This window comes from Epinephelus moara, chromosome 11, assembly GCF_006386435.1.
Source record: "Epinephelus moara isolate mb chromosome 11, YSFRI_EMoa_1.0, whole genome shotgun sequence".
NCBI lineage: Eukaryota > Metazoa > Chordata > Actinopteri > Perciformes > Serranidae > Epinephelus > Epinephelus moara.
In genome coordinates this window covers 24811478-24824351 of record NC_065516.1, presented here as the reverse complement: position 1 = coordinate 24824351, position 12874 = coordinate 24811478, and the positions used below count along the sequence as shown (strand labels likewise).

The 12874-nt window shown below is 41.6% G+C and overlaps 1 protein-coding gene across 1 annotated transcript in view; it reads left to right on the top strand.

The window, feature by feature from the left end:
- Window positions 1–12874, top strand: part of LOC126397788 (trichohyalin) — a 118133-nt gene that overhangs the window by 20480 nt on the left and 84779 nt on the right. Inside the window, exons 3-6 of the mRNA XM_050056745.1 lie at window positions 511–581; window positions 6172–6295; window positions 7753–7932; window positions 8889–9137. Coding sequence (XP_049912702.1) covers window positions 511–581; window positions 6172–6295; window positions 7753–7932; window positions 8889–9137 — 624 coding nt within the window. The remainder of the gene's footprint in view (window positions 1–510; window positions 582–6171; window positions 6296–7752; window positions 7933–8888; window positions 9138–12874) is intronic.

The window sequence follows — 12874 nt, the reverse complement described above, 5'->3', positions numbered from 1 at the left end:
AGTTTCATGCAGATCGGTCAAACTTCCTAGGAAGAGATCGGTTTTAAGTGTTTTTCAAAAAATTCAAAATGGCGGAAAATCTGTATAACCGGAAGGTATAGGTTCTTGAGGCAAATTTGTTCCTCATGAGGAGAGGCATCTCTGTGCAAAGTTTCATGTCTCTACGACATACGGGGCATGAGATATGCCCATTCAACGTTTGCAATTTCAGTCGGTTGCTATAGCGCCCCCCTTTGGCCAACTGATGTAATATTGCTTCACTGGCATCCTCCCATGACCCTCTACCACTGTGCCAAATTTCACATGGATTGACCAAGTCAGTGAGGAGAGAAAAACGTGGAACAGACACACAGACAGAGTTTTCGTCGTTATATAGTAACATATTAAACTACTTGGTGTAATGTAATCCATACCTTAAGCTGTACACAACCTCCTCAGGTCCATTACAAATGAATAATCATTGCTGCACATGCCCGATGTGACTAAAGATCTGTATATCATCTTTCCCAGGTATCTGAGGGTGATCTGAGGACTTTGTTGCTGGATGAGCTTGTTGGACCTGCAGCTCACATCCCACACAGGTACGCATGGTTACAGGCTGACTTCTAATCATTATTAGTTCCTCAGCCTCCCTCCTCATCAAAAAGGCAGCTTTTTTTCCCAGGAAAAGTTTACTCTTGACTCAAATAACTAATAACTTCTTTATAATAACTTCATGAATCGACCACACACACAGTCACACACACACACACGCACAGGTCCCCCAGTGTAGAGAGAGGTAACAGAGTTGGCCTCGGGGATTCTGTCTCTCCTCGGGGAGGTTGAGCTCCTCGGGGAGTCGCTGGAACACCACTGTCCCTATGGCAATATGCAAATCCCTATATGATATTTCCCACCATGCAGTGCTCCAAGGCCCCTAAAGACTTGTTCCGTTTCTACTTTAGACCTTTCTGGAAAGACAGAAATCTTATTTTAAGTTTCACACATTTTCCACAAAACTAATGAAAGGAGCATTTTCTGCATCTAAATCTTCATGCTCATACATATGTACCTATTGCAGGTTTTTTCCCATCACTAGCTAGACACCTGGACTCACCAGACCAGGGAGGGGTTTGATATGAAAATGACTCGAGTTCCAGTAATACCCATTGCTCGCTGAAGTTAAAGTTACCTGCTGTCGATCATTAATATGTTAAGCTTAGCAGCCGAGCACACCCTGTTCCTGTCAGTCAAAACTATCCTGCAAATAAAGTATTGAAATCAATGGAGCTAATATAACAACTGCACACTTTAATACTTCTTCACATCAACTTTCCTTTGATGTCTTGCGCTGGCATCATGAGCAAAGCAGAAAGCAGAGTAATAGATTTCTGTCAGATACAACATCCTAGACGCTGACATTGTGATAAATTGACTGATTTCCAAACATAGGGATAATATTGCAGTCAATATTGTTTTTTTTATTTTTTAGAAGCTGTCATATGAAAACTAAGAACACATCCAAATACGGTCGGAAGTAACCAGTCAGTAGTTTGACAGCCCGCAGTGCAGCCAATTAAAGCACCAAGCGAAGCAGGAATCGGTGGTCTGGCACAATGTGGCACAATTGAGTTTTCGGCTGTACGGGGTTTCTTTGCCAATCCTGCAAAAAAGGCACTGAAGGGCGTGATGGATCCTCAGTCAGCGCGCTCGCTGTCAGAGACGTGGGGATTTGCATCACACCTTGAGCGTTTTAAATGGCTGCACATATAATAATAATAAAAAAAAAAATGAAATAAATGAAATGAGTAAATCAGGTCTCATGAAATGAAATGACAGGCAGGTTGAAACAGCGGGTGAGTGTGTGTGTTTCTTGCCACCAGCGTCAACATTAAACACATCAGATTGAAGCCACCCTCCAGGGTAGCATCACTCAGCCAGGTGTGTGTATGCGTGTGTGTGAGTGTGTGCGTGCGCATGGTGAAACCTAAGTCTTTTATCTACTTTTCCCATTTCCTCTGGTTTTTTGTTTATCTACAGATTTATTTATATATTTCCGCTGAAATGGCGCACGCAGAACACACACACTCTCACGCGCACATTGATCTATCGATGTATTGATGTGTGAGTGGGTGTCAGTTTTTTATTTTCCGTCTCCCTCCAATTTTTTAATTATTTTCCCTTAGTATAATCTCCTGCAGACTTTTTTACACCTGAGTTAACTTGAGTGCTGTTTTCCTTTGCCAAAAGCAGTCAAATGCTGAAAGTTAGTTAGGTAAAAAAAAAGAAGCTTTGACAGAATATCCTGATTCTCATTTGGGAAAGGTAGGAACTTAACTTATTTCACACTCCGGCAGCTTCCCTCAGTGTAACTGTTCTAATTCAACTCCAAACTTTTCTTTGTTAACACAAGTGATAAGATATTTAGGCGTCGGAGACTGGAGATTCATCATTGTTCCATTATTATTTTCCTCATGGCTTTGCTTGTTTTTCTATTGTCCAGCTGTTTATCTGACAGTCTCCCGGCTCTTCCTCTACCATCGTCTTCACTAGCGGATGCACATTTCTTTCTATCTCTGTCTCTATCTCTCCCTTCTTTCTCCCACTTCTCTCCCAGGACAGGAGGAGGATATGTCTCTTTTTCTCCTTATTGACTTTCCCAGGTCAGGCTCCTCTTCTCCTATTAGGCCAAGCTAACTGATCAATACGCAGGCCTGGTGGGCTGCTGTGTGGACATGCAGACCGGCATACACAGCGTGCCGTGCCCCGGCCGAGTGCCACGCTCATTAGCACACACACACAGCAGGACAATACACATATCCACGCTCAGATAAGAAGATTTGCATGTGAAATTTATAATGATACAGCTGACTGTGGAAGCGTTTTCTAATAGAAAGTTGCAAATCTAAACGCCTAAATCAATCAATCAATCAATCATGTGTAAATCTATAAATCTTCATCCACTTGGCTGCCTCTCTGTCAAATGCGAAGATGCGACAAACTCCTCCTCCAACCTTCTCCTCTCTTCTCCTCCCCTGCTGTTCTCCCAGCTGGTGAGTTGTGACATCTGCAGTGCTGCGACATGGATAAGCAGCTGCCAGAGATGGAGGGAGGGAGAGGAGGGAGAGGAGGGGAAGGAGGGAGAGCCATAGAAGACAATGCTGGAGAGGAGTGAAGAGGGAGGCGGGTGCCTAAGGGAGGGGATGAGGGGTGCAGACAACCAGCAACAGTTAGGTGTACAGCAGGGGGAGACTGTCTGTGTGTGTGTGTGTTTGTGCACATGCATGTATATGTGCATGTCTGCGTAGTGTGTATCTGTGTGTGTGTGCATGGCAACGTGCCAGGCGGTGCCATCTGGCTGCTTGACAGAGCTCTTCTCATTAACAGGGAGGTTAATTGCTGTGGCAGCACCCAGGCTGTGTCAAACATCACCCTGGGGACACGGGAGGCAACAGTCGATCTGCGTGTTTGTGTGCGCACGTGCACGAGTGTGTGTGCGTTTGTGTGTTTAAAGCATAAGACGCGGCGCTGGAAATCTTAAAGCGCTTTTCTCGACATAAAAACGGTTAACGGCAACCTGCTGTATATTAGCCCTGGCATGTGAAGAGGGCAGCGTAGGGGACCTGTGACCTGTGTGTGTGTACGTGTGTGTGTGTGCTTGTGCATGTATGCCAGGCTACATGCATGTTTATATTATTCTCATGAATTATGTCTCGTTGCTGTAATGATGTAGAAAGAATTGGGTTTACAGAGCCAATGTCTATAGCCCCGAGGGCAAACACACATACATATAAGCTCTCTCTCTCACACACACACATGCACACACACATACACACGCGCACACACGCAAAACAGGGGGGAAGGGGTGGCAATTTGCATGTTATTACTGCATATTCATGACTAATTTTGTTAGCCTTGCCTAATAGGCCTGAGTGACAGCTTGAGATATCGAGAGCCTGCTTTAATATCACACACACTCACCGTGACACACACACACACACACGCACACTCTTCAGTCACATTCACTCGCCCTGCTCCCTCTGTCCACACAGTAATCATAACAACACTTAGGGCTCTAAATAGGAATTCCCTGTTCATCTGTCGGTGTGACATTGTGTCATTTGTTTAGCGCAGCTACTTTATTGTATATAACAATACAGTAAATCATATAGCCTCGTTTGTTACGTGCATAATCATGACCTAATATGCACCCATACATGCACACGCACACACACTGAATAGCATGAATAAATTTGCATTCTGACTTGTTGCAGGTCAGAATGTGTTGCATGTTTTTGTATTTATTCTCCCCAAAAAGATGCAAGAAATACCTGTCGTATTAAATTCTGTTTCATTCATTAATGGTGCAGGAAATAGAACCTTATGTGCCATTAAGTAAAACAAACTGTCCTTATATTCTCCTCTGTTTTAATCTTTGCTGACTACATATAAGCTTGGTGCGCGCTCATTTTTGTGTTGTTAAAAAAGAATGCACGACCAAGACAAAATGACGCTCCTTATCTCAGCTAGCGAGTGTCTTCTGTAGTACACACATGCACGTACACACACGCAGCACACTAAACCCACCACCCCACTGTGCAGGTGAAAATAGGGATGAAATTGGCTGCAGTTACTTTTCATTCAAAACCCTCTTTCGATTTTCAACTTGTTCCCATTCCGGGCCATTCGTTTCCAAAGAATCTCTCCTAAATTTGGGGTGATTGAAGTATTTTTTCCGCCAAACTGACAGGAAATAAGTTTTGAAAATGCTAATAAACAGACCAAGCTTCTTCCCTCCGTCTACAAGGTCCTAAAATAATAAGAAAAAAATCACGTAATAATGCAACTGTAGACAGTTTTGTCCTTTGTAAAAGTTGAGGATTGATATTTTTGCATATCTTTAGGGAGAGAATGTCTTTGTCTACACATTTATGTACATATAAAGACTTTTGTGCATGCTTAGGAGTACACACGGTTTTTGTACATTCCCTTTTAAGCAGATTTTCTTAGTGAAATGCTCGGCAAAGTGATAATTCATAACAAAGGAACACTGTAGTTAGAATTGATAGCACAGCAGCACACACACACTTTCCCATTCTCTTCCAGAGACAGAAACAGACTATAATCTAAAGTCAGTTTGTTCACACTCTCCTCTGTGGCTTTTACTCTATTTGACTGAAAAGTTGTTGTTTTTTTTTTTTTTTCCTGAAGTGAAAGATTTAACTCTCAGCGCGCTCTATCCACTCACATGTCACTTTTGTCAAATCTTGCCTTTCCTTCCCTGCTTGGTGCGAACGTGTAGACACGCTTGATCAAATGTGAGTTTAACATTTTTAATCTGCGCAAAGTTTCATCAGAATAACTCATCTCATGAGGCTGGTAAATATGAAATTGTGTGTGTGTGTGTGTGTGTGTGTGTGTTTGGTATGAGTAGTGCACAGTACCGTGTGATCTGTTTTCTGTTTTTTTTCTCCCCTCTCCTTCCATCTCGGTTGTGTGACAGCTGTCACTGGTGACTCAGAAAGGTGTCTGGGCAGAGTTAACATATTTTCACCGCTGGGAAACACACACACACACACACACACACACACACACACATACATACACACGCGCGCACACACAAGCATATCAGCTCCAGTTGCTGTCACCTACCACAAATTTCACCAGGCTCAGCATCTCTTTGCTGCTTTTGAATTAGATTTTTTTTTTTTTTCATGAATCACACATTACACTGTACACACACTGCATCCTATTTACACAGTGGATTGCTTTATTAGTTATTTCTTTTCTTATGTTATATGAATTAATTTAACACTTTAATTAACCATCAAGGTTTAAGTTTGATGTATCATGTGTCACTGTTAATACAACAAACGGGTGTCAAGACCGGCCTTGAAAACAATGATATACATCGCCATAGGCTGTGTCATTTGCTCATAAGCATTCACTGTATTTAGATCGTGTGACGATACTTCGGCTTTCCCATCTGTAATAATCTCAGATCACATATGTAACATATTCAATACACATACACATATATATCCGCAGCTTATATAGTATAATGTTACAGTACGTGACACACCAGCACACACTTCAGCCTGTGCAGTGGTGTTTAATGTCACCTGTCTTCCCCTGTAAGTCTTTGTCACGAATCATCCTCGTCCTCCTTTTCCCTCTGTCTTTCTGCTGTAGTCCTGGGTCCTTAGTCCAGATCACATCTGAGATTGAAGACCTGAAAATCCAGCTGCAAACCAAGGACATGGTCATCTGTGATCTGGAGAGGGAGCTCAGAGAGACTTCGCAGCAAAAGCAAAAGGTGACCGACTCAGCTTGTTCCGATTTGAGCTTATTAGAAAGGATCTGTCCAGTCTTCAAACATCTTGTGTAAGATGATTTAGTTTAAGGTGTTCCCTCTGTTTCTCAAATTGAATTGCATACACCTACATGCATTTAGCTAACTTCTCCTATGTTAAGGTGTAAAATAAGGAGGAGATTTTTCCCCACAGTTCTGAGACTGCCTCCACAATTAAATGACTTGTTAAGGTGATTTTTTTGCAGCGTGCTTGTTATTGTTTAGAAGCCTGTCTGAGAGGTGGAGAAGTCTTTCTTTTTTTTTTTTTTTTTTTTTTTTTTTTTTTTTTTTTTTTTTTTTTACGATATTGGTTTGGCAGCTGTGCTAGAAGCGCTCCATGTGCAGCCAGGTTTAACAGGAAGCCGAGGCGTGTGTGATGAATTACCGGCATATCTCAGAGCCCTGGGTAACAAACATGGCGTCGCCGGCCGGGATTAAAAGGGAGAGTTTTTTACGGCCTCCCCACACCTCCTTACAGGGTGTCACTAAATTATACCCACTGCTGTTTTACTGTCTTCTGTGGCTTACGGTTAAGACGCACGTAAACACACACAGGCTTGCAGAAATGCACACACACACTCACTTGCGCACACATACATTTGTGCTTGTGGTAAACCCGGGCTTGTTGGTTGTTTATGTGTGTGTTGGCTGGTTACTGTTTGTTTATGCCGCTTGTGAGTTGACTCATTTGCACCGCCGCTAATTAGTGGTTTGTGTGATTACAGAGCCTAAGAGAAACAAGCAGAGTTACTGGAGCTTGTTCTGTTAATCATATTTTCAACAAATATATCTTTTCATTCCGCTTGTGTTTCTGTTTAACTGGTACGTCTGCAATGCAGATGCACGGGTAGATGTGTTGGCACACGCTCATGTACTGTACACACCGCCTTAATGAAGATGATTGCCACAGAATTTGTTTGTTAGCAATAAGCCCGTTTCTGTGTAACTTAATACATATTCAGAATCTGACACCTATGAGGCCCAATTAAACCACGTGTATATGTTTAACAATGAAAACAAGGCATGTGTACATGTAACTCCTTTGAATTTGTCAGAGTGGAAGGTTTTCATCTGTAATGATGTGTGAAGTGCCAACGTGGGTGCAGTGTTTCCTTTATATCACCCATACAATTGTCCTCTGCTTGACCCTGTGTCTCCTCTGTACGGTCTTATAAACAATAGAATTTAAGACATTAACAGCTGCTTTACTTGGGAGAGACTTAATATAAACATTTTAATAAATTATACTTATTCTACATGACAATCTTACTCATTACAAAGTGTTTAAATGGCTTAAGATTATTGCACTAATCAGCCACATTTCCAAAACACAGCATAAAGACACTAATTCACACTCACTCAGAGTAACTTTCTTCCTTTTGAAAGAATCTTTTTAACGTCTAAACTCCTTCACGGCCCAGACTGCAACACAGGTGCTGGAAAGCAGCGAGAGGCTGGCGCACCTGCAGAGTGAGCTCTCATGTCTGCAGCGCATCCGGAAAGACAACATGAAGGAGGTTGCTGAGAAAGACATCTGCATCACCAAGCTGCGAGCCAACATCGAGATGCTGCAACAAGAGGGGGCCGACGCACACGCTCAGGTGGGCAGAGCGTGCATTGGTCGCAGTTTCAGATCTTTTTACTCAAGTAAAAATACTAATACCACAATGTTATATGTAATACTCCATTACAATTGTTTTTAAGTACGGAATTTAACATCATATTGCAGTAATATTTGATAAGTAGTATTAGCAAAATATAAATGAAGTATCAAAACTAAAAGACTAATATTTCATTTTATTTTTAATTTATGTTATTTAATTTCATTTCATTTTATTTTATGTTATTTTATGTTATTTTATTTTATGTTATTTAATTTAATTTAATTTAGTTTAATTTAATTAAATTTTATTTTATGTAATTTTGTTATTTAATTTAATTTAATTTAATTTTATGTTATTTAATTTTATTTTTATTTTTTTATATTATTAAATTAAATTAAATTAAATTAAATTAAATTAAATGTTATTTTGTTATTTTATGTTATTTTATTTGTGTTTTTATGTAAATCTTAAACTGAAAACTCTATTGAGTACACCTGTCAAATAAATGTATTTTAGTTAAAAGTTCAGTATCCGAAATGTCGTGGAGTACAAGTATAAAGCAGCATAAAATGGAAATACTCAAGCAAAGTACAAGGACCTCAAAATAGTACTTAGTACAGCACCTAAATGTACTTAATTATTCTCCATTAGTGATGATTTGGGATTCCTATGTGCACACATGTATCTCCACATGCGCTATGGATACTGAACATTAAAAATAGCTGATACTGTAAACATTAATGCACTCGCTTGTCACTCCAGGCATCTTTTTTTTTAACCTCCTCCTCCTCAGCTGTCGTACAGGATGCTGCCTTGCAATGGGTCTCTTGATGTTCCAGATTAGTTTTTAGATTAAGTGCCTGGTACCTCATTTGTTTTACAGAGTGCAGAGATGTGACTGCCTGCACATTTCTGCTTGTTTTTTTTAATTTATTTTCTGTCTCTGACTTTAGCTCTCCAAGCTGGATGTGAGAGCGAGGGAGCTTCAGGAGGAGCTGAAGAGAAAAGAGGAGGAATGGAGGCAAAGGGAAGAGGAACGGAGGCTGGGATGTGAAAAGGAGCATCAGAGAGCAGAGGAGAGGAGAAGGCAGGAGCAGCAAAGGAGAGAGGAGGAGTGGAAGAGGGGGATGGAGGAGGAGAGAAAGGCCCATGCTCAAGCTGTTAAAAAGTGGGCTGAGAAGGCAGCTGTTTTGAACTCTGAGGTGAGTGTATAAATGCACTGAGTAGATCTATTGTATCCAACTATCTCCTCCACAATGGGTGATAATGTGCAAACTTGGCTGCGAGTAAGAAAATTGATTCTCCTCATTGTGTTCCCTCATTTTAATTCTCCTGTAAGAGATGATGCTTTTTTTCCTCATCACGAGCTCAAGTCAAAATATCACACAATTACACACCTTCATCCACAATTAAAAGATGACTACAATCATTCAATTAAAAATCTAATTATCATTTTAAAAACCGTCTCTCCTCCTTTGAACTTTGAATATTTCCATTTTTACCTCTTTGTCTTCAGGCCCTGACTACTTTAAATCATAGTTTTTACGATGAAGTTTTCGTAATTGAACAGTTTTAGTATGTTTACTTGCAGCAGTACAGAAGGCAGGGTGTAGGCACGCATGCATGTACACGCACTTACACAGACTTGTAAAAAAAAACCCACAACAAAACACTTCACCTTAATTCAGACCTCAGACACTCTCTCCTCTCCTCCACCCCCACATCCCCTCCTTCCTTCCATCCTGCCATCTCGCCACAACCGCTCCAAATTAATCTGCAAAATATTGATTTGAGGAGCAAGGGGGTGGGGGGGTGGGGGCGCACGATTGCGGCCGCATATTAATACGAACGGGCCGCTCTTCGTCTCTCCTCTATACTTTAAGATCCTCATATCTTCATAATTGATTAATGTTCCTTTGTGAAGTGGGGATGAATAATACATTAGTGGGCCTGCTGCACCCTCAGGCTGATGAGAAAATGTTTAATTTCAGTAAATGTAGCGCTCCCTCTCTCTTTCTCTCTCTTTCATTTTCCCCTCTCTGGTTATTTGTGAGTGCTGGAGTGTGTTTGTGAGTTTTCACTCGTGAGCCGCAGACTAGAGGAGTGTTGTTGATTTGCTTTTTTCGTGTTTACTGTCGGCTTGAAGCGCATGTTAAGCATCGCAAACAAAAGGCAGCATCTGCATTTGCAAACATGAATGAATAAATTGGTGAAATGAGCTCAGTATTGTTCCATTAACTGATATAACTACGAGAGCTGTGTCACTTTACAAGGTGTTTGCCCTCCCAAAAAAAAACAAAACAGAAAAGAAATAAAAGAAATCACCCTTTTGGACTTTTTTGCAGACGTCACATCAGAGTGTGCTATGAACATCAGCTGCGACATTATCCATCAGCAATCAGTGCAAGCATGCAAATGTGCCATAAACCCACCTGATGGGGACAAGTAGCCTCTTCAGCAGCATGGAAAGGTGCCGGGAGGGTGACATATGTCAGTTGCTGTGACTGGCACAGCCTGAGTCGACTCAGCTCATCTGCTTAACAATGCTAATTATGCTAAACAGAAGCCTAATGACGATGATTAGGGATTTAAGAGCTACAGCATGGCATGCTTGCTGTGTGTGTGTGTGTGTGTGTGTGTGTGTGTGTGTGTGTGTGTTGCTGGGGGGGGTGAAAGGGTGGGGTGTCTGGCACCTGATGGCGAGCATCTGTGTGTGTAGAATAGATAAATGACGAAATGAACACATACACCCACAGGTCTCACTTCATGCCTACTTAGCTCTGCTTCATTTTCATTTGAACTTGTGCCAGTGATGTAGGGGATCCATACACATGCACACACGCACAGCTTCCTACATACACACAGAGCGCTAATTGAATAAATAATTCTTATCCGTTAACAAGCATCCTAATTAGTTATGCTAATCAGCCTAGATAACCCAATTAACCTCATAGAGTGAAGCAGGAAGGGCTCCTCTCTGTGTGTTTATATGTGGGTGTGGATTTCTATGCCTGAGAGCATATCAGAGACACTTAAGAAAACACATTTGCCTAATTAGTTTTCAATGACATAGACAAGCATTTATGTTTTTTTCATGTCCTTATTGTTCTGCTTTTGAATGCGAGGTAATAGGCTTTCCACAGCAAGGATATAAGTGGTATTGGATTCATGTAAACAGTTTTTTCTATGCGCACACGCGAGGATATATGCATTCATGAGCATTTCTGTCTGCCTTCTGCCAGTCTGCATCTCAGTTAGATCCACATGGACATGTATATTTTTACAACTATTATGGTAGTTTAAACAGAGTGTGTATTTGTTCAGAGAATGTCTGCCTGTTCCATTAGTTTATGTCCTTGGAAATACAATTTGGCCTCAAGTTCTCTCCGTTTATTTAAAACCTTCAGTCAGCGTTCCCATCCTAATAGTGAGCCGTGTTTCCTCTCGTTTAGCTTCGCCACTCATTATCCGGGCCATGTGGAAGAGACAGTGTTTAGAGAGGAGAGGGAGAGAGACTTGGAGAGGGACAGGGAGAGAGAAAATGAGCAGAAAATGAGAGCAGAACCAGGGAGAAGGACAGAGGGAATGAATGAGTGACTGGAAGAGAGAGAATGTAGATTTTCTTTGAACCTGACCACAGCTTCTTGTGCTTCTAATGAATGGTGAGAAGGGAGGGAGACATCCAGACAAGACTGTCTTTGTTGTGCCTGTGCGAGAGAGAGGGAGAGAATACAACAGATTTATGTCTTACAGGAAGTCTCCCAGATTTGTGGTGTTGCAAACCGCCCACCCCGAGTCAACTCCATGCTCTGGCTGCTAATTAATAGTCAGTTTAAGTTTCTGCGTGTGCGCTTGTGAGTGTGTGTTTGTATGTGTTGGGTGTTCGTTTGCCTGTGTGCATCTGTTCATCTCTGTGTTTGCAGCATTTAGGTATGCAGTTTTTCATGTGGAGTTTGTAGATGAAAATTAGCTTTGACAGAGTAATACCCATCCGCTCCTCTGGTTTGCTGTGTATGGCTGACAGTGGGAGAGCTTGGTTTAAAACACAACGTCACAATGATCTGATGTGATGATAAGAGCTTCAAAGTAAGAGTATAAAACTTGGCTGTATAATAACTGTCAAGGTTCATGGACAAAACAGATGTTTTATGCTAGTCACCATTATTAGCTTCAGCCTATGGTATTTTACACTGCATTAATTAGCCTAGCAGCTAGTGGACTTTTCTTCTTCTACTCAGACAAATTACATGTTTTATTTATACTTTTTCAACATCAGTTAACATCTGATCATCTTTTGGGAACTTTTATTGCGCGTAACATAACGTGTTATTGTCAACTGCTCTGCTTCCTGTGTGTGTGGGCTAAGCCTTAATTATAACTCACAGGTCCGTCACGTGATGCCATGGGGCCCCACAAAGACTTTTTCCCATAGAACTGCATTATGCAAGAAATGTCTGTAAATCAGGAGGCAGAGTTGTGCAGTGGTTAGCATTGTCACCTCACATCAAAAGGGTTCCTGGTTCGAACTCCAGGATGGGGGAGCCCTTGTGTGTGGAGTTTGCATGTTCTCCCTGTGTCAGTGTGGGTTTTCTCTGGGTGCTCCAGCTTCCTCCCACAGTCCAAAGACATGCAGGTTAATTGGTGTGAATGTGAGTGTGAATGGTTGTCTGTCTCTATCGCCCTTTTTAAATAGGAATTGTGCAAATTTGCAGGAAAGCCCGATCAGTCTTCTTTCAAATTGTGCAAATTTGCAGGAAAGCCCGATCAGTCTTCTTTCAGCATTGGCAGTATAAAAACAAAATTGGGGAGCGCAGCAAAATGCCGCCTGCCTACTTTTGTTTATACAGAATGTGCCTTTTTCGGGGCGATGGGGCACGTGAGCAAGTAACAAAACGTGTAGCTCAGCGTGTGACGTAAACAGTGACGTGGGAGGGAAGCT